The sequence below is a fragment of the Nicotiana sylvestris genome, chromosome 5 (assembly GCF_000393655.2).
Source record: "Nicotiana sylvestris chromosome 5, ASM39365v2, whole genome shotgun sequence".
Taxonomy (NCBI): Eukaryota; Viridiplantae; Streptophyta; class Magnoliopsida; order Solanales; family Solanaceae; genus Nicotiana; species Nicotiana sylvestris.
The window spans coordinates 101,860,628-101,885,756 of NC_091061.1; the positions used below are offsets into that span (position 1 = coordinate 101,860,628).

The 25,129-nt window shown below is 40.4% G+C and overlaps 1 protein-coding gene across 1 annotated transcript; it reads left to right on the plus strand.

Annotated features, from left to right (window-relative positions):
* Positions 1–24,216: 24,216 nt before the first annotated feature.
* On the plus strand, positions 24,217–24,768 carry LOC138869056 (uncharacterized). The gene has a single exon (XM_070146646.1). The coding sequence runs from the start codon at positions 24,217–24,219 to the stop codon at positions 24,766–24,768; it is 552 nt and encodes a 183-aa protein (XP_070002747.1).
* The last annotated feature ends 361 nt before the right edge of the window (positions 24,769–25,129 follow it).

The following is a 25,129-nucleotide window of genomic DNA, read 5'->3' on the forward strand; positions in this document are numbered from 1 at the left end:
GGAAAAGAAAATTTTTAGTTGCCATGGCCAGAACCTCTAAGATGGTGCCTCAGATAGACGAAGCTGCCTCTTCGTCTCGAATATCCAAGAATAAATCCAAGGGTAAGCCCAAAGTGGCTCCTACCGTCGAACAATGTACACCACCGACTTTGATAGTATGAAGGATTTTTCCATCGAGAGACCTTCATCTACGCCGAGTCGATGCAAACACGTGTCCCGGTTCATTAGCATTGTGAAGGATATAGACAGAGTGCAGGCTGACTGCCAATGGGGGAAGAATATGCTGGTTGAGATCCCTAGCCCTAACGAGAGCATAACGGACCATAAGGTCGATTTTCTTTATATATACATATACTTGTTCACCTTGGGCCCTATCGACTCCTCGAACCCTTCTTATCCGGCTATAGACCCGAACATTCTTGACTTCTACTGTAAATACCGGGTGACATTTGGCCAAATTTACCCCTCTTTCTGGAGAATTGTTTACATGCTTCGCTACTTTTCCAGCAAAGTCAAGGATACGACTTTTACCCTTGATCATTTGATCAGGCGGTACAACCCCCATCTTTTTTGAGGCTTGATCAAGCTTTACCCTTGATCTTCGAAACCCTTTTTCTCGAGTATCGATGAGCATAAAGATCGGTGGAGGATGAGCCGATTTGTCCGAGTGAAGACCTCGGACATTATTCCGGCTGAATAGATGCCGTTCCCGAAGGAGTGGAACATGAAACGTAAGTGCTTTTGAGCATGCTTTATTGTCTTCTTACCTTCTTCCTAAAAAACTAACTTTCCCCCTCACACAGCTGCCCTTTGGTATCCCGAATCTGTTCCGGGCCTTTTGGGGTGGATTAGGGGATTAAATGCCTCGTTCTCCTATCCCGAGCGTTCTTGGCCTGAGTTGGCTAAAACGCGGTGGGTGGAAAAGAATCATGGTGAGCTCCTTCTTGCCGCCTCTATCATGTTATGATATTTCTTCTCATTTCCCCCGTACTGATAAATTTTGATTACTATGCTTGCGCAGGCCTTGGCGAATGAGTGCTAATGATACCGCCTTCCGATGGCGAGGAAGAGGCTCCGAAGCCTGATAAGGGCAAGAAGAGGAAGAAAGAGGCGGCCGTTGAGTCCTTTGTGGCAAAGAAACCTAAGCTGCGCAGACCTCAATCCGCTGCCAGGACCTCGGCTTTAACTTCTGAAGCAACTCCCAGTACCGGGGATGAAGACGACGATAATGATGAGTATTGTTTGGTAAAAAGGACAAGGTCGGGCGAGGATGTCCTGCAAACGTCTAGGCCAAAGGCTGCTGAATTGGGAACGGTTGATTCAGGTCGATCCCGTGCTACGAAGACCCTCAAGGAGGGTGCAGACACGGTCCCTGAGCCCTGGTCGGTCATGGTGCAATTCCTGTTGAGGAGACCGCTGCTGGCGGTTCCAAAGGATCCGGGCCCAGAGCTTTTCGAGGACAGAATTTGCCCCTTGGTGATATCGACACCCTTGGTGGCCTTAATTTGGGTCCTCAATTCCCGCCCAGGGAATTCAGGGATGCGCAGGACCCAAAGGTTACCAACGTGGGGGGCCCTCTTGAAGGGGGATATGAGCTTGACAACTTCCTCGATAGTGTTGGTGAAGGCATTGATCTCGACGCTCCCGATGCTATCGAGGATGCGGAGAGGCTTTATCAGCAGGTGATAACCTTTACGTGCATATTTTTAGAGCTTTAAGTATTTCTCCCTATTTTTCTGACTCCTTTGCTTTGTTGTAGGCCAAGAAAATGTATGACCACACTATCTCTAAGCTATGAGACGAGCATAGGAAGGAGATCGAAGGTCTCACCTTAGGGATGAAGGAGTTAGAGGCTTCCTATGCCCGAAAAGGGGATGAATTAAGCGAGCTTCAGGCGAATTTGGAGAGAGTGCTCCGAGAAAAGGCTGGCCTTGCCGAGCAGGTAATTTTGTGTTCATAAACTCACTTGTCACCCTCACAATTTGATGCTTACCGACTTATCTTTTCCTTTGCAGATCGGGCAGAAGGATGCTCTTGCGGGGCAACTTTGGGATGAAGTTGCTGCTATGAGCAAGAGATCCTCGAGTTGAGGAGGCGAAATGAGGTCATGGACTCGGAGTTGACATCGGCCAAGTATCTTCTCCGAAATGCCCGAGAAGAGGATACTGCACTATCCGTGGCCAAGTCCAAGGTTGAAGAGAATGTCGCTACGTACCTGAAAGATGTTGCCACTGCGAATAAACTAGCCCGAGAGATATCGGAGATGGTTGAGCAAAAGTTAGCTCGGACTGTCACTTATGCACATGCCAAGGCAAGGAGGCAAGCCCTAGAGGAAACCAGTGTTAAAGGTGTTGATCTCTCAGCTGAAATCGAGGAGGCCCGAGATTTGGAGGAAGAATAGGCACTCTTGGTCACTTTGGACGAGGATCCCGAAAATGGTTCAGAGAGAAACAACGATGAAGAGTAGACCTATGTCGCCTTTCCTTCTCTTTTTTCTTTTTATGTATGAACTTTTTGGGGGAATATTCTTGTAAAGGCGCCCCTTGTAAATATATTTTTGGCGATGAAAGAGAATTCTTCTGCTTCAATTCCTCAAGTTTATTTTCGTTGCTTATGTAGAGTTAGCCTGTTGAATTTTGATGTAGGCTCTTCGGAGTCCATATTTGGGACAATTGAGACCCTCCAAATCGGGCGCCATTTCGAGATTAGGGTTATAGCTTCTTTGGGGTTGATGCTTCTAATAGTAGAAATCCTCGGGGTCTCAACATCTACCGGGCATTGTGTGATAGCATTATTTATGCGATACGGTCGTGAAGCGATCGGGGTGGTCATACCGGCACATCTCCCAAAAAGGTGGTGCTGACATGGTCGGAATTAATTAGTCTTCAGGATAGGTGGACACTCACCGCTCGCCCCTATATATGCATTTGCTCATCTCTTAACTGAGGATTCTGCTACTCTGAATAGTTATCCCTCTCTTAGAACCTTTATTCTTTGTGCTAGTTCTCTTGTCATTTCAACTCAAAGCCTTCGCCCAAATTTTCATCTTCCTCTTTCTATCTTACTGTAGTCATGGATTCTACATTGAAATCCATCCATCAAGGAGAAAAGAGTTCTGCCTCTGCTTCGCACCCGGATGGTGGTACACCGCCGATGTACGGTGAGCTAACCTCGAGGGGCTTTGTCTCGAGGAGAGACTTTACGCTGGAGAAACCTCCCAATGTTCTGGGACATGATAACTAGGGATTCTAGTCTATTTTATATTCCTTTTTGCTTGAGTTTTGGACTAAAAATGTATACAAGTAATCCCGAAAGCTTACATGTTGTGCTTGTTTGTAGTGTTTGGTCAAAAAGTGACGAGGAAGTCAAAACCAGCTCAAAAAAGAGTGAAATTTGCTCAAGTACCAAGAACAAGTCAAAGCACTTCTACAACAATAAATCCACCGCAGCAACAATAGCCCCACCGCGACCGCAATGCATTTGTTGCGGTCTGCGGTGGAAAAGATTAGAGAGATGCAATTTTGGAAGCTCAAGCACTGCGGTCCGCGGTAGATTCTTCGTGGCCGCAGTAGCCTCATCGTGGCCGCAATCCATTTTATGCAGTCCGTGGAGAGGGGATTCAAAGAGCTGGGAGTTTGGAAGTTGGAAGCCATCGCGGTCCGTAGTGCATTTTATGCAATCCGCGGTGGCCGGATTCAGAGACTTAGAAATGAAGCTAAAAAGCCTCACCGCGGCCGCGGTGCATTTTTCGCGATCCGTGGTACCTCCGTTAGGGGTATTTTTATCCAGAAAATTCGGCCTTGTATAAATACTTCTTTTTCACATTTTAGGGTATCTTTATCTGAGTAGAGCACGTGAACGACGGTTTTAGTGTATTTTGAGTAATTTGTGGCTAGCTTATCATTGAATCTTCAAATCTTAGCTTGTAATCATATTATGTGGGTTACTCTTCATCTAAATATTTGATTTCTTCCATTATTATGAGTAGCTAGACCCTTTAGCTAGGGTTGTGGCTCAACCTAGTGTGGGTATTTGATGGGTCTTTTGTTTTAGGGCTTAAATGTTTATGGGTGGTTGATATTTAGACTGATTTGTGTTTTCCATGTTGAATTAGTGTTTGCAAACACTAATTTGTGCCTTTTTGACTTGGGCTCTTCTTAAGAAAGAGAGCTTGAGTCTAGGAAAATCAGTCCAATAAGGAATTGGGGTGTATTCAAGAGATTGATAGCCCCAATTAAAGGGTTAAACCTAGAGATAGTAATACTCGACTTGAGCCTATATTGCTTGCACAATTTTGACACCCAATTGGTCTTGAGAAAGTCAATTAGGACAAAGTCACTCAAGCTACCGAGAGGTATAGAGTGAGTAGTTTCGTGCATTGGCTACATTGCAATCCCCAACATAACAACTTTGCCTTAGGCTTTAGAACCTGTCAAGTATCACCTAGGAGAAAGTCACTTCCCTAGTGCCTCTTTAACCATTTAGAAAAACTTGCAAGCATTCATACTTAGTATAATTTCGCATATCATTAGCATAAAATTAGAAGTAATAAACAAATAAATATGATTGGAAGTATACTTAAGAGCACTACGCACTGCTAGTTTAGATAGAAATCCAAATCCCAAACATTTTAGCTCCCTGTGGATTCGATCCCGACCTTCTCGGGTAAAAGCTGCATCGACCGCTCTCACCACTTTATAGTAGTGTAGGCTTGGAACTGATTAGGCCATCGAGAACATGCATTGAGATTTATTTCCTCAATAGGGGAGGAGCATTTCGAGGCAGTCAAAAAAGACTGCGGATGAGGGAGAGAGGTGGTGCTGCAGGTACTTTCCCCGGAGGAAAGCATTACGGCCCATGTCAAGGGGTTTTTGAATGTGTATACGTACCACTTTACGTTGGGCCCTCTTGACAGGGTTGTGCTTGAATTTTGTAGAAGGTATCAGGTCACCTTGGCGCTGGCTCACCCATCCCTTTCGAAGATAGTGCTGATGATAAGGTATTTTGTGGATAGGGTCGGGCTCGAATTCACCCTTAGTCATCTCATTAGGCTATATCGGCCTTTGTATCACCGAGGCTTGATTACTATACGATGTCGATCCACCTTATCCCTTGCCGTTAACGATGAGGAGAAAGAGGACCGAGGGTGGATAAGTCAATTTGTTCTGGCACGGACAGTCGATATTATCCCCGGAGAGTTTCTGCCATTTCTTGAGAAATGGAATTTCACACGTAAGTGGTACACTTGTGTTTTTATCGCTTTGTCCATAGTGGAGGCGGGCTCCGTAAAGATGTTTTTCATTTTATTTTATTCGACAATTCCTTAGATGCCGGCCGAGGTTCCTGACCTGGCTGAATGGTCTCGTAAGCTGGCAACTTGTTTGACTTATGATAAGTGCAAATGGCGAGACCTGTCCAAGGAGAGATGGAAGGCAAAGAATCATGGCAGGTGCTTAGTGGCTTATTTCCTCAGAAAGATACTTTCTTTTTAGTGTACTAACTTTATCGCCGCAGGTGTTAGAGGTTTTTCCGAGATGAGAACGTGTCCTCTTGAGGAGGAGGAAAGATTACCGACCTCGATACCGAGGTTTGATAACAAACATAAGGAAGCTCCGAAGGGCGAGGATGTTTATAGTGACGCGAGTCCTGCTCGGAGAGTCAAAAGAGATATATCGGTTGATCTTGCAGCCTTCGAATCCTCTATTTTTGGAAAAATAGTTTCCTTCTCATCGTCATCTCATATTCCCATTGAAGGTACTTCGAGGCCAAGGTCCGAGCGAATCGAGTGGGGCATGGGGTGGTCGCGCTCCCATCGGGGGCAATTTTACTGAGACCGATGAGGCCAAGCCAGTAAATTTGTGATCGACTTTCGACAAAGTTCAGCAGCTTAATTCCATGGTTAGTTTTTGTAGTCGGCACAAACCCTCTCCCTCTTCTTATTGAGCTCGCCTTCTGCAGGCTTTTGACAAGCTCAAGTCCGAGCTGCTTAGTCATGAAGCCAGGTTGCAGAAAGCTTTGGATGGGGAGAAACCCCTCAAGCTTCTTTGTAAGAAGAGGGGAGATGAGTTCAACCACCTGTGGTACGAGGCGGACCGAAGTCGGAACTACGAAAGCTATCTCGAAAGACTAGTAACCTTTATTTCGTGTCGATGTATGCTCCCCCTTCTACTTCAGAGATTAATATTCTGATATTCCAATTGAAGAATAAAATAGAGGAGCTGGAACGACTCTAGGGTAAAGTTGACCGGGTTAAACGAGAGTGTAATGAGCTAAAAGCTCAGGCAGATGCCCAAGTTGCGGCCAAGAAGGATGTTTTGGCCAAGGCTTCCGCCCTTGAAGTGCAATTTCGGAATGCTCGTGCCAACAGTTTGGTCCAAACGAGCATGATTGCGGGGCTCGAGTCCGAGCTTCTAAGGTGAAGGCCGAGGATGTAGATGCTCGGGCTGAAGCCGAAGGGATCAGAACCAAGGCTGATAGAAAAGTGGCCGTCTATTTGCAAGATGCTACCGATGTTCGAGTTGAGCTGAGAGGGGCCCTCAACTGGGAGGGTAGGTTCAACGAGTATGTTAGGTGTAAATCTCGGAGGGAAACCCTCGAGGAGATCTATGCCAGGGGCTTCGATCTCTCGAAAGAGATAGAGCAGGCTAAGGTGGATGAATATGATGCCAAGTTCCTTCTGTCCGATGTCGAAGATAGTGAGAAGGAGATCGTCGGGCCATAGTCCCCGAGGGGGATGCATATCAGGCCTTTCTTTTCTAAATTTGTGCATAATGCTCTTAAGGGACACTGTAAATGGGGTCTTGTATTTTTTTCTCATATATGTATAAAAGGAAGCCTTGCAGTTTCATTTTTCATACACTTTCCTTTGCTTTGATGTTTGTGAGTTATTAGCCAGGTGAACTGGTTTTCGGATAGAACCCTTAGGTTTATAGTACAGCCATGTGGCTCGTTGGGCTGGCCCATAGGCTCTTACGTGTTTGGTCGGTGATCACGTCCAACTATGCCTTATAAAAGATAAAGCGGTCGTTGCAAATATAATCCGGTTTTCAAGTTTGGAGTCGAATCCTCAGGGAACTAACCTATCTACTACAACTCTTGGTGATGCTATTACAAGCTCACACAATTTCCAGATGCAAGATTTTTGTAAACAAGTATTGGGTTTTGTTTAACTAAATCAAAATGATATTAAAACTACAATATCCAAATCAAAGATAATTCAATGGTAAAAAGATCTAGGGTATTGATTTCCCCAATTGCTAGTTTACTTCTTAACTCTTTTGCTATAATCTCGCCGTAATACTCTATGAGGATTATGAGCTATGGGTTACCGCAATTATCTCTTGATCAACTATGATAATTTACTAGAGCATTCTCTCGAACTACTCTAGCTGATAATTTATGCAGCTCTGAATTATTCCACCAAAGTTTCGTTATCTTTAACCCCACTTTTAAGTTCAAGTAATGAATCTCTTCAATTACCCAAAAGTGGTGTTGTTCAACGGCAATCTAACCTAGTATTCTTTCTCAAGCAACACAAGGTAATTAGACATGATTAATCAAGGGCCCATTCAATTAATCACCATACAAAATATAGTTGAACAATCATATAATAAACCCGGCTCGATTATAACAAAATTGAGTCAAAACTTCATCTAACAATTGGTTCCATCAACCCTAGATTAAATGTTTAGATACTCATATTAAAGCAAGATAAAACCATAAAATCATTCATAATTCGCAAATAATGATAACAAGAAGAAGATTGAAAAACTCTAATGGTGTCTTGATTTTCTCACACTTGTTCTTGCCTCCAATTCAGTCTAAAAACAAGCTTAACCTTGACTTGGGCAAGTTTGTTGAGTTTATATAGGGTTAGGATAAGTTTTCTACGATTTACACTTTGGTCCTAAAACTTCTTAGCTTCCTCCAGATCTACCGCGGTCGCGGCACGACCGCGGTTGTTTGCAAACATTCTATCTTCTGCCTTTGTTCACCGCGTTCCAGTTGTGGTCCCACTGCGGTCGCGGTGGGCTGTTGTCCAGTTTTTCTTCACCTTTTCTTGCTCGTTTTCATTCGGGCTCTTCTCAATTGGCCTTGTATCTACATATTTGACCCCAAAACACTCTATATTCTCCTCCTAACTCGGAGTAGTTCTGTAAAGCATAAAAATCTCAATTAGAGAATTTTGTTATTTTAGCACTTAAAACATCAATAAAGCATAGTTAACTTAGAGCATAAATAACATATACATCGTATAATATAGGCTACTATCAGTCAGTACGACTTTTTAGTATAAGCCGGCATTTTGAGCTCTTAGGCATTTTTAGTTAATTGTTTTGGGTTCAGTATCCGAGTCGGGGTTCGACTTGAGCTCATTTGACCCTCAAGTTTTCGAATTTAAAGCTGGCCTTAGGTTCTTAAGCGTTTGGTCGGTACAACCTTTTATATGGGTTAGCGATAGTGGCTCTTACGCATTGGGTCGGTACGACCTCTAGTATGGGCTGGCGACAGTGTCTCTTATGCATTGGGTCGGTACGACCTCTAGTATGGGCTGGCGACAGTGGTTGTTACGCATTGGGTCGGTACAACCTCTAGTATGGGCTGGCGATAGTGGCTCTTACGCATTGGGTCGGTACAACCTCTAGTAGACTTTATTTTTCCCTCGTTAAGGTCTTTTGAAGTTGTGTTTTCCTGGATCTTCGACGGTTTAATAAAAACCTCGATTGTGAGCCATTATGTGGCGATGATCGAGCACCTTAGGAGGTTTGGCTCAGTGGTTGAGTATCTCAAAGCCTATAATTTGGAGCTGACATGGTCGAAGCTCTTTTGCCTAAGTCAAGGGTAGCCTGTTTAACCGGTTCTTTTCGAAGTAATTGAAGGCCTGTGATTTTATAGCGACGGTCGGGCGCCCTCGAGTCGCGTTAGTTTGGCTGGTACCGCCTTGTGACCGTAGTCATTGTGTTTTGCCGGAATCTTTTAGTCACCGAGTGAAGTAGTTTCGGCATCTATATCGAGGGTATACCTTTTTAGGGGTCTTACAAGTTCGATATATAGCCTTAACTTTATGATCGGGATTATGCCTTTTGTAAGGTCTTACAAATTTTACATGCCTTTGAGGTCTTACAGTTTGATTACTTGGTACAAGTATGGTTCATGCCTTACTTTAGGTCTTACAGATTTTGATGTTGCCTTATATAGTCCTTACGAGACCAAGGTTGCCCACGTGTGGTCTTATGGCCTCGGGTTTTGATAAGTCGATGGGGGTGGTGATTGGCGTCAGTCCCCGAGTCATCAAGAGTTTCTTGGATCGGGAGCCATTACTTGTAAACTTGGTATTGCCTCATTGGGGGCTTACGATTCCAGAGTTTCCGACCCGGAGGTCATGTGGCCTTGAGTTTTCGACGCCAGTCCCCGAGTGTTTGGGACATTTTGGCTTTGGAGCTGTTTTGTGATCTTGATGCTGCCTCATTGAGGGCTTATGAGTTTGAAACTCCGACCAGGGGTCGTATTATTTCGATTTGTTGACGCCAGTCCCCAAGTGCTCGGGACATTTTTTGGCTCTGAGGTCATTTTGTGAAAATATCGGGCTTTCTTGAAACGCGAAATGCTTTGGAAAGTATTCTTTGATTACTTGGTACAAGTATACATGCTTTTGTTGTTAGGGGCTCGGTTCTTTTATAAGGGCACGGTTCGTTCGACCGTTTGGCCTGATACATCATTTTCCTATCGAGACTCCATTTAGCGCATCTTGGCTTCTCCGAGTAAGTGACCTTCCGGGGGGATGCCCCCCCAGTATTTGAGGTTGATTGCATAGGAATCCTTGAATACTTGTTGAATTTTTCTTAGGTAGAATATATATGTTTCCTCGTTAAGAACCTTGCCGGTAAAACCTTTCTTGGGATAAAAACCCGGTCGAAGGAAAAGAGTGCAACGTACGCTTTTGGAACCTAAGGCCTTCGAGTTGAAAAGTGCTTCAGTTGCTTCGATCGGCGGTTCAATCAGATAGCTGCATTCATGTTAGTATAAAATGTAACTAAAAAAGGGGAGACGACCATACCGTAGTGCTGACGATGCTTTGGGCCTCGATGTGATTCAACTGCTTGTTATGAGGACTCGGTATGGTCCTTCATTTTGTTTAGTCGGGCGTAGCCGAGAATGCAACTTGTTATCGTTATTTTATTGTTTGCTTATCCTTTGGCTCTTTCGGTGGTGGAGGTATTGGTGTCGGTGCCACATCATGCACATCGAACATTTCTTTTGATGTATGCTTCTCCCCGTAGATGGTTTTATCCCATCCTTTGTCAGGATTGGCCGAGCTACCTTGATCCCCAAGTACATGTTTAATTTGAAATATATTTACAAGGAAAGAGATTACCAGTGGGTCGTTATGAGGCTGAGACAAGGTCTCGATGTCCTCATCACTGAATGTGAGAGCATCCTCAGGTATGTAACCTCGAGTTCGCTTTTCTCTGGTGATGGATATTTTTATTTTTCTGATCATGGGTTCTTGTGGAGCATCGATGCTTCCCAAGATCATATGGATGACATGTTGTGGCTCATTTGTTTCGTACTTGTTGGTCGCCTCTCTCTCCCATAACTGATTTTTGGCCCGGTCGTTGAGGAATTCTCGGAGGTGACCTTTGCTGAGTAGTCGGGCTACTTCTTCCCGGAGTTGCCAACAGTCGTCGGTCCTGTGACCGTGTGTGTTGTGGAATTCACACACCAAGTTATGGTTCCTTTGTGAAGGATCTGACTGTACAGGCCTTGGCCACCTAGTGTCTCTGATTTTACTAATGGCGAATACGATGTCTGAAACATCAATGTTGAAGTTGTATTCCGACAAGCGAGGTTCCTCCGTTGGCCCTGTGTGCCTATCGAATCCAGCTCTGTTGACAAGTCCCCGAGGATTCTGGCCTCGATCCATCCTTTGGTCATTGCTGGGTATGTTGCGCCTCGGGGCATTTCTTCTATCTTCAGTGTATGGTTTCTATCTCTCTTTATTCGGCTTCGACTCCTTCGTCGGGAGCCTGCTAGGATATATCGAGCTCGAGGGGGCTCCTAGTTGGTTGTCTTCGACCCTGATCTTTGACTAGTATCGGTTGTGGACGTCCGACCAAGTCACGATGGGATATTCGACTAAGTTCAGCTTCAGCTGGTTCGAAGCTACCGAGCTTCGCTTGTTCAAACCTTGAGTGAAGTCCTGCACCACCCAGTCGTTAGAGACCGGTGGTAGTTCCATTCATTCCATTTGAAAGCAAGATACGAACTCTCACAGCATCTCGTTATCCCTTTGCTTGATTTTGAAGATGTCGGATTTCCTTGTAGCTACCTTGATGGCACCGACATATGCCTTTATAAAAGAATCCGCCAGCATGGCAAATGAATCCATCGAGTTTGGGGCTAGGTTGTGATACCACATCATTGCCCCTTTTGAAAGCGTCTCTCCGAACTTTTTCAGTAGGACGGACTCGATCTCGTCGTCTCTTAGGTCGTTGCCCTACACTGCACAAATGTAGGCAGTGATGTGCTCGTTGGGGTCCGAGGGTCCGTTGTACTTCGGAAGCTCGAGCATTCTGAACTTCATTGGAATGGGTTTTGGGGCCGCTTCCTGTAGGAATGGCTTTTGTACAAACTTCTTCGAATCTACACCTTTCAGAATCAGGGTGCGCCCGGAATTTGATCGACCATGGAGTTGTAGGTCTTTACCTTCTTATCATTGGCTTCTATTTTTTTCTCACCCAACTCGATCCTCTTCGTGAGGTCCTCGAGCATCTTTACGATGGCGGGGTCGGCTGCCGACCCGTTGTTGCTTGATCTTTCTGGTACCTACTCGACCGGGGAAGCTGTTCCGGGTGCTACCGTGCTGGGAGTTTTCTAGTGACTTTGCAGCTGAGCAATCGCCAACTGTTGTGCCTGTAACATTTCAAAAATAACATGAAGGCTAACCTCTTGTTCTTCCCTAGCTGGGGTTTTCTGAGCTTCTTGTTGGTTTCCTTGGTGTACGCTCCTGTTAGTGCGGGAGCTTATATTAACGTGCTGGGCATCACGTGAGACTGTATCCACGGGGATCGGCTCTGGCTCGCCTTCAGGGTTTAGTGGTGGTGTGCCAATACCTGGAACGACTACATCATTCTCTCTGTGGTTCTCAAGACCGTTGTTTTCACATCCATTTACTGAGTTAGACATTTTGACCTAAAAGCGAAGATCTTGGACAAGAAAAAATGTGAAAGATAACTTGCGTTATGGAGTGAACCAGCAAGAAAATAATCACTATTATTTTTAGCCCCTCGGTGGGCGGCAAACTGTTTACCTTGAAAATGGTAATTACAATTAAATTTGATTTGTGGTTCTAAAAATACGTGATATATTTTTATGCTAGTTGTTAGGAAATTGATGCTATGTGAAAGACTTAGAAACGAGATAAGAGCTTGAGAGCAAGGTGATAATCAAACCGAATGGTTAATAATCGGGCCCTCGAGCTTGCTTATTCGGGGCTTCGGGGTCGAGTCTGATGCTCGGTTGGGAGCTAGCGAGGGTGGATTAACAATTATGATAGAATCGATGCAGTTCTTTATGGCCAATAACAAGCAATAAATGAAGAACAATAAATGGAACGTGATGAATATAAGTAATAAATGCAAGTAATGATATCAAGAGAATATGTTAGAGAGTAGAGAGAATATTCTTGTGTATTCAATATTGAGCAACAGATGTCTACAAAATGACAAGGATCTCATTTATATATGAGGGGAATCCTAGTATGGTACAAGTGCATTTATTACAAAGATATGAGATTGATACAACTATTTAATGCCTCGGTATGGGCGCATGTCAACCTGCCAACTCCCATCAAGAACTCCCCATTTTTCTATGACCACCGTCGACCCGTATTGTCTCTGAGCCAAGCATTTTAGAGACTCTACGAGATCGCACTTCGAGCCTTTCCCCGGGATTTTAGAGGCGCAACTTTGGAGCCCCGAAATGATCATAAAATCGATCCCTCAGATTTTACCGTATACAGATAGTCCCCATGTTTCCTAGAATAAGATGATAGGAAACGGTTTTGAACTTTTGCGCTCGTTGTGACGTCAGCCAGTCAGGGCATTAAATGTCGTAATTCAACGGCACGCATGGGTTGCTGTCAGCACGACTATCGAAGAACCTACGAACCGTTATTGGTTGTTCTGCTGCCCATACGGCTTCTATAAGTACCCCAAGTGTTTAGTAACTCGCACTTCAGTGATTCCTTCAAGATTTCAGAGCCAAATACATCTCCCCTTACGCTCCTTTTTCCTTTGCTCTTTGTTTCCTGCCCTCCTTCTCGAGGAAAAGAAATTTTTTAGTTGCCATGGCCTGAACCTCTAAGACAGTGCCTCAGAAAGACGAAGCTGCCTCTTTGTCTCGAATATCCAAGAATAAATCTAATGGTAAGCCCAAAGTGGCTCCTACTGTCGAACAATGTACACCCACCGAGTTTGATAGTATGAAGGATTTTTCCATTGAGAGATCTTCATCTATGCCGGGTCGATGGGAATACGTGTCCCGGTTCATTAGCGTTGTGAAGGATATAGACAGAGTGCGGGCTGACTGCCAATGGGGGAAGAAAGTGCTGGTTGAGATCCCTAGCCCTAATGAGAGCATAATGGACCATAAGGCCGATTTTCTTTATGTATACACATACATGTTCACCTTGGGCCCTGTCGACTCCTCGAACCCTTCTTCTCCGGCTATAGACCCGATCATTCTCGACTTCTGCTATAAATATCGGGTGACACTTGGCCAAATTTACCCCTCTTTTTGGAGGATAGTTTACATGCTTCGCTACTTTTCCAACAAAGTCAAGGATACGACTTTTACCCTTGATCGTTTGATCAGGCTGTACAACCCCTATCTTTTTCAAGGCTTGATCAAGCTTCACCCTCGATCTTCGAAACCTTTTTTCTCGAATATCGATGAGCATAAGGATCGGGGGTGGATGACCCGATTTGTCTGAGTGAAGACCTCGGATATTATTCCGGTTGAATGGATGACGTTCCCGGAGGAGTGGAACATGAAGCATACGTGCTTTTGAGCATGCTTTATTGTCTTCTTACCTTCTTCCCAAAAAACTAACTTTCCCTTTGCTCACACAGCCGCCTTTGGTATCCCGAATCTGTTCCGGGCATGTTGGGGTGCAGAAAATGAGAGTAGCAGAGATGACGATGTTGAGATGGATGTGTGGGTATACCAAGAGAGATAAGATTAAAAATGAAGCTATCCGGAACAGAGTGGGAGTAGCCTCCGTGGAGGACAAGATGCGGGAGTCGCGACTGAGATGGTTCGGACATGTTAGGAGAAGAAGCATTGATGCCCATGTCAGGAGGTGTGAGAGGTTGGCCATGGAGAGTTTGAGAAAGGGTCGAGGTAGGCCTAAGAAGTACTGGGGAGAAGTGATTAGGCAAGACATGGCGCTATTTCAACTCACTAAGGACATGACACTTGATAGGAGGGTGTGGAGGTTGAGGATTAAAGTAGAAAGTTAGTAGGCAGTTTATAGTGTTCACCGATAGGCTTAGTAGCATGCATGCCCCTTCATATCCTTAGATTTTTATTACGTTATGTGGTTTTGTTCGCCTCAGGTATTGTATTCCCTGTTGCTATTATTCGATACTATTTATCCTTTAGTTGTCCCTTTTTTTCTCTTCCATCTTTCTTCCTTCCTTGCTTCCCTCTTCTTCTTCTTACCCTTCCTGAGTCGAGGGTCTATTGGAAACAACCTCTCTACCTGCATTAAGTAGGGGTAAGGTTTGCATACAGACTATCCTCCCCAGACCCCACATATTGGGATCAAACTGAGTTTGTTGTTGCATTGATATTTCTAGCTTTTCTCAGTTTTCTTTCCAATAAATAATTATCAATTTCCTATTACAAACAAATAATTACTATTCCGAAAATTAATGATAGATACTAAATTTTAAAAATAAAAAATATATAATTTAATAACCAAGCTTTTAAATAAATATTTATTGTTTTAAATTTTGACTAAAATACAAAGGACAAAGAATACCAAAATTGTTGGAGTTTCCTTATAGGAAAACAAAAACTTCCTTATACTTTTATAGTTAGTATATATATATATATATATATATATATATAGTTTTATGGCTTAGTTGATGAGTTGGGACTACTTGGTTTTTTCTTCTCTTTATAACGAACTTTAAAGTCCTTATAATTTAAATATTAAAATTTCTTACTTAGTTAAAATAAGAAATGATTTCAAAAAAACAGTTATAAGAAAAATAATTATATGACTATTCCTAGAAAATTAATTAAATGGTACTCCTAAATATTAGGAGAATTAATTGAATGACTATTTTCGTCTGCTGCCTTGGAATTAGTTTTTTGAATATGTTATCTTGTTGCTACTTGTTATCAGTACCCCTTTCATATTACTTGTTGATATCCTCAATTTAGTTTTCTAATTATTGTTTTGCTATTATTTGCTATCAGGGCTTCTCTCACCTTCTGTAGTTGAGGGTCTATCGGAAATAATCTTTCTGTCCTTCCAGGGTAGGGGTAAGGCTGCGTACATCCTACCCTCTCCAGACTCCACTTGTGGGACCACAATGGGTTGTTTGTTGTTGTTTAATTGAATGACTATTTTGTCCAATGTGAACTCTATTGTAAAGGGGTAAAAAAGGTGAACAATATTTCACTAAGGACCTTTGTGCTTTTAATGTAGTATAGATAGATATCTTGTGAAAAATATTATCATTTTTGTGTTCTAATATCCAAAAAATAATTCAAAAAAATACTTTTATTATGATAATTTGTTAGATAATATATATTGAAAAACTAAATCTTTTGGTCTTTTATAAATACATGAGAATAACGAGGTTGGCCTATAGAAAAAGAAGTTAATAAGTGACAATATAAATTTTAAAAATAACTAATGATGAGTTAATATTTTATAACAAATAACTTAATGTATCAAAAATATATGGTGTGGTCATTTTTGGAATATTTATAAAATAAAATTTAAAACAACTCATTTGTAATACACTTTATACATTTTTCTCCCGCATTATTACAAATTCGGGCCTTTAAAATTTTCATACAACTTATAACTTTTAAATGGTCAAAATGGATTAAAATTAAAAATTGTCAAAGCATGGACTACAATTTAATTATAGAAGTATATTTTTTCAAGAAAATAATCATATAAACTCACGTACATACACTAGTTTGAATATTTAATTTGAAAAAAATAATATGTATATTGAATTGAACTTTGAATTGTTTTATCAATTTTATATGCGTGCATAATTTGTATGCATGTGTAGAATAAGCAAAAATGTTATAAGAGAACTGTTTGATGTTTATAACGTAAAATTTTAATCGATTTTAAAATCCTAAATATTAGTATTTTCGACGTAGTTCAATAAGGAAAGATTTAGTAATCAAAATTTTTGTTGATTTTAAAGTACTATATATTATGAAACTAACTTAAATTATAGGAGTAATTTTATCCATTGTAAAATTTATTTTAAGGGGTAAAAAAAGCGAATTCGTTGTTCCTCTACATTTTTTATGTTCTTATTCTATAAATTAACTAATTTCATATTCTCATATAAATAGTAAATATTAAATTTAATAATATAAAACCTTGGAGGAAAAGTTTTGTGTGTGTTGTGTGAGAGAGGGAGAGATTGTTTGCCTAATTTCCTTTCTTTAACTTTTGATTCTATATTGAAATTTCTCATAAACCTTTTACCCATGTATCCCTACTTTTTGGTTCCTTTTTCAAATAAATGACATTAGACTATCTAAATTCATTTTTAGTGGGCCTTTGGACATAAGAATTGTAAAATGCTAAAAAAAAAGTGAAAAACAGTTTCAAGTAAAAATGATATTTGAAAATTAGAGTTGTATTTAAACATGAATATAATTTTGGGTTGTTTTTAAGTTTTGCGAGTGATCTGAGTAAAAATTTTGAAAAATAACTTTTTGGAGTTTTTCAAAAAATTTCAAAATTCATCTTCAAGTGAAAATGAAAAATTTTATGTCCAAACATTGATTTTAAAAAAAAGTAAAAAAAAAATCGAAAAAGTAAAAAAAATTCTTATGTCCAAACGGACTATTAAAGGCCATTTGGACATAAGAAACTTTTTCCTTTTTAAAAAAAAATTCACTTTCGAAATCAGCATTTGTTTATAAATTTTTCAATTTTCACTTGAAAATGCATTTTGAAAAACTCCAAAAAGCTGTTTTTCAAATTTTTTACTGAGATCACTCACAAAACTTAAAAACAACCCAATATTATATTCATGTCCAAACACAACTCTAATTTTCAAATATCATTTTCACTTGAAAATATTTTTCACTTTTTTTGAAATTTCATAATTCTTATGTCCAAACGCACACTTAGTTTACAACACCGGGATTTCTATTTATTTTATTGTTAGGAAAAGTAATATAGAATACGCTATAGTTATGCTATATAATTAGCTTTTTTCGAAGGCATAAGAAAAAGATTTATACAAAGGTAAAGTTTTATTTAATTTTAAAATCCTAATTATTAGGACTTATGTTGTTCAAAAAGAAAATATTATAAAGTAGAATTTTAGTTGATTTAAAAGTTTTAAATATTAGGAAAATGGTAAATGACTATTTTGCTTAATGTAAAATCTTTTTTTTAAAGAGTAAAAAAGGCGAACAACATTTAATTAAGGAGATTCATATTTTTAATATAGTATACTAGCTTTAGTGTACGTGCGTCACACGTATTTTTTTCGTCTATTAATAAAAAATGTATAAAATTTAGAATAAGAATGGATTATGTGTATTAAGCAATTGATGTCGAGAAAAATAATACAACATTCATTTAAATTTATAAATAAATATTACACTAACAAAAAGTTGACTGCAGAGTTATTGAAATCTATTTTTAGAGGGTAAAAAAGTGAACGACATTTCGCTAAAGGACTTTGTGCTTTTAATATAATAATATTATAGATAGAAATATAGATTGATATAGAAAAGTGTAAATACGAAAAAGAATTAGGTTACATGCTTTACGCGTGTACATATATCAATAATTATTAAATTTTTAATACTATATAAACATTACTAAATAATTTATATTTAAACTGCAATTGTCGATTGTCTTTCTGTAAGTTTTTCTATAATTTGATATTAGGTTGTGCATTTATATTTTATACGTAAATTCTTTAGATTTAATGGTAGAATTTAAATGAAAATCTTCAACCTTTATATAAACCAAATCTAAACTAATGTTAAACAAATCAAAAATAGCTATAGACGTAACAAACCTAACGAAAACAAATTAATTATGAAGTAAATAAGGAAAATATTTATTTAAGTAAAGTCTTACTGGTTTTAAATTTTTAAATATTAGGAGTTTTTACATAGTTCAAATAAAGAATAATCTATCTAAAAATTCCTAATATTTAGAAATTTAAAACCAGCTTATAATCCAATATCGATGAATGCCTCTGCTCCCATTTCAGATTCAATGCATAATCTATCCACTGCTTGTGAGTTGAGAGGTTTAGAAAAAACTTGAACCTCTCCATCGTTTGGTTTCTTCGAAGATTCAAAACCGAGATTTCTACAAAAAATTATCTGAAGTTTGAATATCTGAATTGAATTCTTTTTTAGCTGAAGTCGAGCTTTTCTTTACTGTGGTTAATTGAAAACTTGAAGAATAGCACTATTAAAGGTCGTATGAAGTTTCAATTCCAAAAAATGGGGTTTTTCCGTTTGTTAATTATTTCAATTGAGTGTTGTTCCAATCGATTGGAAAAATCAAGAGGAGCTCAAAACATAAATTTGAAGTGACTTGAGTAATTTTATCAACTAGATTTGAGCTAAATTTTAGAGAAGGCTCAAGGAAGAAAAAAAATCCGTGAAGTTCCAATGATAGGATTCATTTATATAACTGTATATAATAGTGCATAGAGGTTTATAGATACTTTTTGTACGTTATTATACACTTTTATACAAGATTGATACATTATTTATAGGTATTTGGTAGATTTCTCACTTCTTCTTCTCCTGCTCCTTCTTGTTCTTATTGTTGTTGTTGTTGTTGTTGTTCTTCTTCTTCTTCTTCTTCTTCTTCTTCTTCTTCTTCTTCTTCTTCTTCTTCTTCTTCTTTCTTCTTATTCTCCTCCTCCTCCTCCTCCTCCTCCTCATTCTTCTTCTTTTTCTCCCTTCTCATCATTCTTCTTTTCCTCCTACTTCTTTGTCACGACCCTAGTTTTCCTCCTTAGGATATCGTGATGGCACATAATTTCTAAGACTAGGTACGTCTAACATTCATGAATACTTATTGGAATTTACAACTAAGATAACAAGATAATTCAAAAAACTCATAATAAATCCAAAACAGAACATCTATAACAAAACTCCCAAAACCAGTGGAATTGAATCATAAGTTTTACATGAATATACTATAAAATCTCTAGTACAATAGTGTCTAGATAAAGAGTAAACCATAGCAAAAGAAGGACAGAAGGTGCTTCCGAGGCCTGCGAGCACCGGGCAAGTATACCTTGAAGTCTCCTAACTGTATGGTCCACTCACTGACGCCTAGCCAGAGTCGAGGTACCTGGATCTGCACAAAAATATACAGAAGCATAGTATGAGTATACCACAACGATACCCAATAAGGATCAAGCCTAACTTCGATAGAGTAGTAACGAGGCCAGATCAAGATACCTACTAGGACAAGCTAAATAGAACAATAATATGATAACTTAAAGTAATGGAAAATGGAGAAATTAGTAGTAAGAAAGTAGTTAGTAACATAAGCTCATGACAAGATTTTAAGCAAAAAGACAACAAAAAGGAAACACATAATGAAAACCTCAAATAATCAAATACGGACAAACCGATAAGACGAGAAAGAATAAAAGCAACAAGAACTAACCAATAAATCTTTTCAATATGAAATGCACAACAAGAATCACAACCGAGGTACCGCCTCGTATTCACAATTCACAATTCCAATCACAATCTTTTCATATATCACCGCGGGAATCTTACATTTAGTTTTGAAAATCATTTTTCCCTAAATAGCTATCCTTAGCCCACCTTATCACACCGCGTGGCTTCAAGTAATTCCCCTACTAGCAACACGTGTATCAAGTCCGCCTTATCTTCACATGCATTTCAACCCCTAGCCTTATACCACCACAGCGTATCAATAGCACAATACAATTACAACTCGCACCACAAATGCCGTTATGCTACAATTTTCCACAAAATCAACAATACCAATGTTTCCATAACAAATAGCCCATGACTCAATGTACGACCTGATCGGTCGTTTTATGTAATTGCACCCCGTTACCACTTTTTTTGCTTTGCACTTAATATTTATGCTTTTATGACTCGCGGGGTTGATTAATTTCGTTCCGAGAAGCATTCGGATTGGTTTGGATCCTTGATTCTTGACTTAGAAGTTTAGATTTAAAAATATTGATCAAACTTTAACTTTTGTTAAAATGATAATGGAACTGTGTTTTTATGACTAAGATAGCTTTGTATCGTAATTTCGGACTTGGGCGTATGTCCAGAATTGATTTTGAATGTCTATAGGTTGATTGGTGTTGATTTGCCGAAATTTGGCAATTCTAAGTTGAAAAGTTTGACCGTAGGTTGACTTTTAGCTATCAAGATCAAAATATGATTTTGGGACTTGGAATATGTCCGTTATGGCATTTAGAACTTGTCTGCAAAATTTGGTGTCGTGTGGAGTTGATTTGATAGGATTTGGAAGCTTAGTTGTAATTTTAGAAGTTCTTGGAAATTTCTTTGAAATTCTTGCGTTTTAGAGCATAATTCACAGGTTTAGATGTTATTTTTATGTTTTGATCGTGCGAGCGAGTTTGTATGATATTTTTAGACTTGTGTGGATGTTTGATTTGGATCCCCGAGGGCTCGGGTGTGTCTCAGACGCTTAGTAGAGTGTTGTTAGAACTGAGTTTGCTGGTTTTTCTGCATATGCCTCTGATATTGCATTTGCAAGATTTTGGTTTGCATTTGCGAATGTAGGCCAAGTATTCCGGGTTTGCATTATCGAACCCAATGTTCACATTTGCGATAATTACTTGGGAAAGAGAAGGTTCACATTTGCGTAGGTCCATGGTTCTCAATTGCGAACTTTTCATCGCAATTGCGATGATAGTAGAGATAGGAGGATCTTCACTTTTGCGAGATATTCTTCCCATTTGTGGGGTTCGCAATCTCCCCATGTCACATTTGCAACATTTGCAACTGGACAAATAGTTGAGGGATGAGATTTTTGAGTTTATTCTCTCATTTTAGAACCCTAGACTCGGTAGAAGATGATTTGGAGAGGGGATTTTCACCAACAAACCTTGGGTAGCTAATTCTAATCTATTTCTAATCATATTCCATCATAATATCTTAGATTTAACATCAAAATCATGTGAATCAAAGTTGAAATTTGTGAAACTTTGTCAAGTTTTTTGAAAAATGAGAAATTGAGTTTTGTGAGCCGATTTGGACTCGGATTTTGAAACTAATCACATATATTAACTCGTGGAGTCATGGGTAAACGGAATCTACCATTGGACCCGGATTTTGACCGGGCAGGCCCCGAGTTGACTTCTGTTGTCTTTTTGAGAAAAGTGTAAAGATTTTAACTTTTTATATTGCAATTGAATTTCCCAGCATTTTTTATGTTATTGAGTCGATTTTGGATAGATTTGAGTCGTGTGGAGGTGGATTGTAAGGGAAAAGCTATTTTCGAGTATCGAATTGGCCTAATTGAGGTAAGTGTCTTGCCTAACTTCGTGTGGGGGAACTACCCTTTAGGATTAGTATTGTTGGTTCAATTGTGCTAAGTGAAATCGGTGTACGCAAGGTGACGACGGGGTATACAGGTTGTACATAGTAATTGACCGTTTTAGGCTACTTAGACTAATTCTATGATTTAATTGAAATGGCACATTATATTCTAAATTCTCATAGTCAAATTATCCTTAATTGCGTTAACTTTTTCCATATTAGTTGTTTCCTCACTTTCTATTTCACATCCGTACTAAATTTTGCACTATCTATTTTATATCCTAGTAGGTGTCTTGACCTGCCTTGTCACTACTCTACTAAGGTTAGACTCGATACCTATTAGGTACCGTTGTGATGTACTCATACTATGCTTCTGCACATCTTTTGTATAGATCCAGGTATATCTGCTTGTGCCGGTCATTAGAGGTTTGTTGTAGCTGCTGCTCGAGTGATCAAGGTACACCTGCCCTACGTCCGTAGGCCTCAGAGTCACCTTCCTTGTTTTACTCCCTATTGCATTTTCATTCGAACAGTGATGTAGTAGTACTCTAGTTGTAATTTGTAGAGCTTATGACTTAGTTCCACCGATTTTGGGGCGTGTATTGTGAGATACTATTTTTTGGAGGATTTTTATCTATTATTCAGTTGCTTTCAGTAATTTGTTAATTTATACATGTTCATTTATTGTTATCGTTAGGCTTACCTAGTCGTAGAAACTAGGTGCCATTACAACATCCTACGGAGGGAAATTGAGGTCGTGACAAGTTGGTATCAGAGCTATAGGTTCATAGGTGTTACGAGTCATAAGCAAGTTTAGTAGAGTCTTGTGGATCAGTACGGAGACGTCTCTACTTATTTTCAAAAGGCTATGAAACTATTAGGAAAATTTCACTTATTGATTCCTTATCGTGCATATTGGTTGATTTCGAAAACTAAATCTTTGACTTTCTATTCTTTCATAGATGGTGAGGTCATGCACGGAAGGATCTGACAATCAGACACATGCGCCCCTAACTAGAGCCGCAAGAGTCCGGGACTGGGACCGGGGTAGAGACCGAGGACGAGCATGTTGTGCAGCCAGAGCACCTACCCGGGCTGCGATAGAGGAGCCACCAGTAGCTCCAGTCGGGGGACAGACATTTGAGGGGTCTATTGCCGCCCCAGTGCTTCAAGAGACACACGCATAGTTCCTGAGCATGTTCAGTACCTTAGCTCCGGTGGGGTTTATCCCACTTGCACTAGCCACATCTCAGGCTGGGGGAGGAGCATAGACTCCCACGGTCCATACCCAGAGTAGCGGGTCCAGGTTAATCAGGTCCCAGAGGTTATACCGGTACAACTTGTTGCTCCAATTCAGCCCGTGGTTAAGGCATCAACATCTTAGGAGGATGAGCTTAGGCTTGAGAGGTTCAAGAAGTACCACCCTCCTACTTTTAGTGGTTTGGCTTCATAGGATACACATGGTTTTTCTTGAGCCGTGTCACCATAGTCTTTGCACTATGGGCATTGTGGAGATGAGTGGGGTTGCTTTTACTATGTTCCAGCTCAAGGGAGCATCATATCAGTGGTGGCGGGCATACGAGGTAGGTAGCCCAGCCGAGGCAGCTTCACATACATGGGATCAGTTTTCAAAGTTCTTCTTGAGAGAGTTTGTTCCTTATACCTTTCGGTATTCTTGGCATGTGAAGTTTGAGTGGCTGAGCCAGGGTACTATGTTAGTGTCGGAGTATGTTGTCCAATTCAGTGATTTGTCCAGGCATGCACCAACCTTGATTGCCACAGTTAGGGAGCGAGTTTGTCGATTCATCGAGGGGCTCAACCAGAGTATTAAATTCAACATGGTAAGGGAGTTGGAGTTAGACACTCCGTATCGGCAGGTGGATGAGATTGCATGGAGATTGGAAGGTATGCGAGACCGTGATAGAGATGATAGGGAGGCCAAGAGGTATCGTGGAATGTGAGGATTTAGTATTGGTCACGCTATAGCTTCAGCCTATCATGGTAGGGTTCCGAGATCTCAAGTTGCACACTTTGCTCAGCCACTTTCTAGTGCACCTCCTACACGAGGTGCCTTTAGGGCTCAGTCCAGTCGACCAGGCCCCATCAAGTATTAACACCCACGCCCACCAAGAGCTTTTTTTTAAGTGTGGTTATACCTTCCACATGGTTAGAGACTGCCCCAGACTCAGTAGGGGTGCACCTTCCCAGACTCTCAGGCTCAATGGATTTAGTTAGGTCTGCAGACTTCTCCGGCCATGGTTACTGCCCCAGTTGCTGCTCACAACCAGCTAGGGGTGAGGGACGAACGGGTAGAGGTCGTCCTAGAGGGGGTAGGCTAGATTCTGTGCTCTTCCGAGTAGGTCAGAGGCAGTTGCTTCAGACTCAATCATTACAGGTATGGTTCCGATTTGCCATAGAGATGCATCAGTCTTATTTGATCCAGAATTCACTTATTCATATATGTCATCTTACTTTGCTTCATATTTGGATGTGTCTTGTGATTCCTTGAGTTCTCCTATTTATGTGTCCATGCTTGCGGGAGATTATATTGTTGTGGACCATGTGTATCGGTTGTGTTTAGTTGTTATTGGTGGTTTTGAGATCATAGTTGATCTATTGTTACTTGGTATGGTAGACTTTGATGCTATCTTGGGCATGGACTGTTTGTTGCCCTATCATGCCATTCTTGATTGTAACACCAAGATTGTGATGCTGGCTATGGCAGGTTTACCACGGTTAGAGTGGAGGGGTGCATTAGAATATGTTCCTAGTAAGGTTATCTCATTTCTAAAGGCTCAGCGGATGGTTGAGAAGTGGTGTAATGCTAATCTAGCCTTTGTGCGGGACGTCAGTGCTAATACTCTTACCATTGAGTCAGATCCGGCAGTGAGAGATTTTCCAGATATATTTCTAGCATATCTTCCTGGCATGCCGCATGAAGGGATATAAATTTTGGTATTGACTTGTTGCCGGTCACACAGCCTATTTCTATTCCACCATATCGTATGGCCCAAATGGATTTGAAAGAGTTAAAGGAGCAGTTGCAAGAGTTGCTTGATAAGGGATTCATTTGGCCTAGTGTGTCGCCGTGGGCTGCTCCAGTCTTGTTTGTGAAGAACTATATGTTGCCATGCCACTCATTGATGACGTATTTGATCAGCTACAAAGTGCTAGAGTGTTCTCCAAGATTGATATGCAGTCAGGTTATCATCAACTGAAGATTTAGGATTGGGATATTCCGAAGACTCCCTTTAAGATTTGATATGGTCACTACGAGTTCCTCATGATGTCATTTGGGCTGACCAACACC

Coding starts and splice junctions, on each gene's coding strand:
- LOC138869056 (XM_070146646.1), top strand. CDS start 24,217: ATGGTTCCGATTTGCCATAGAGATGCATCAGTCTTATTTGATCCAGAA.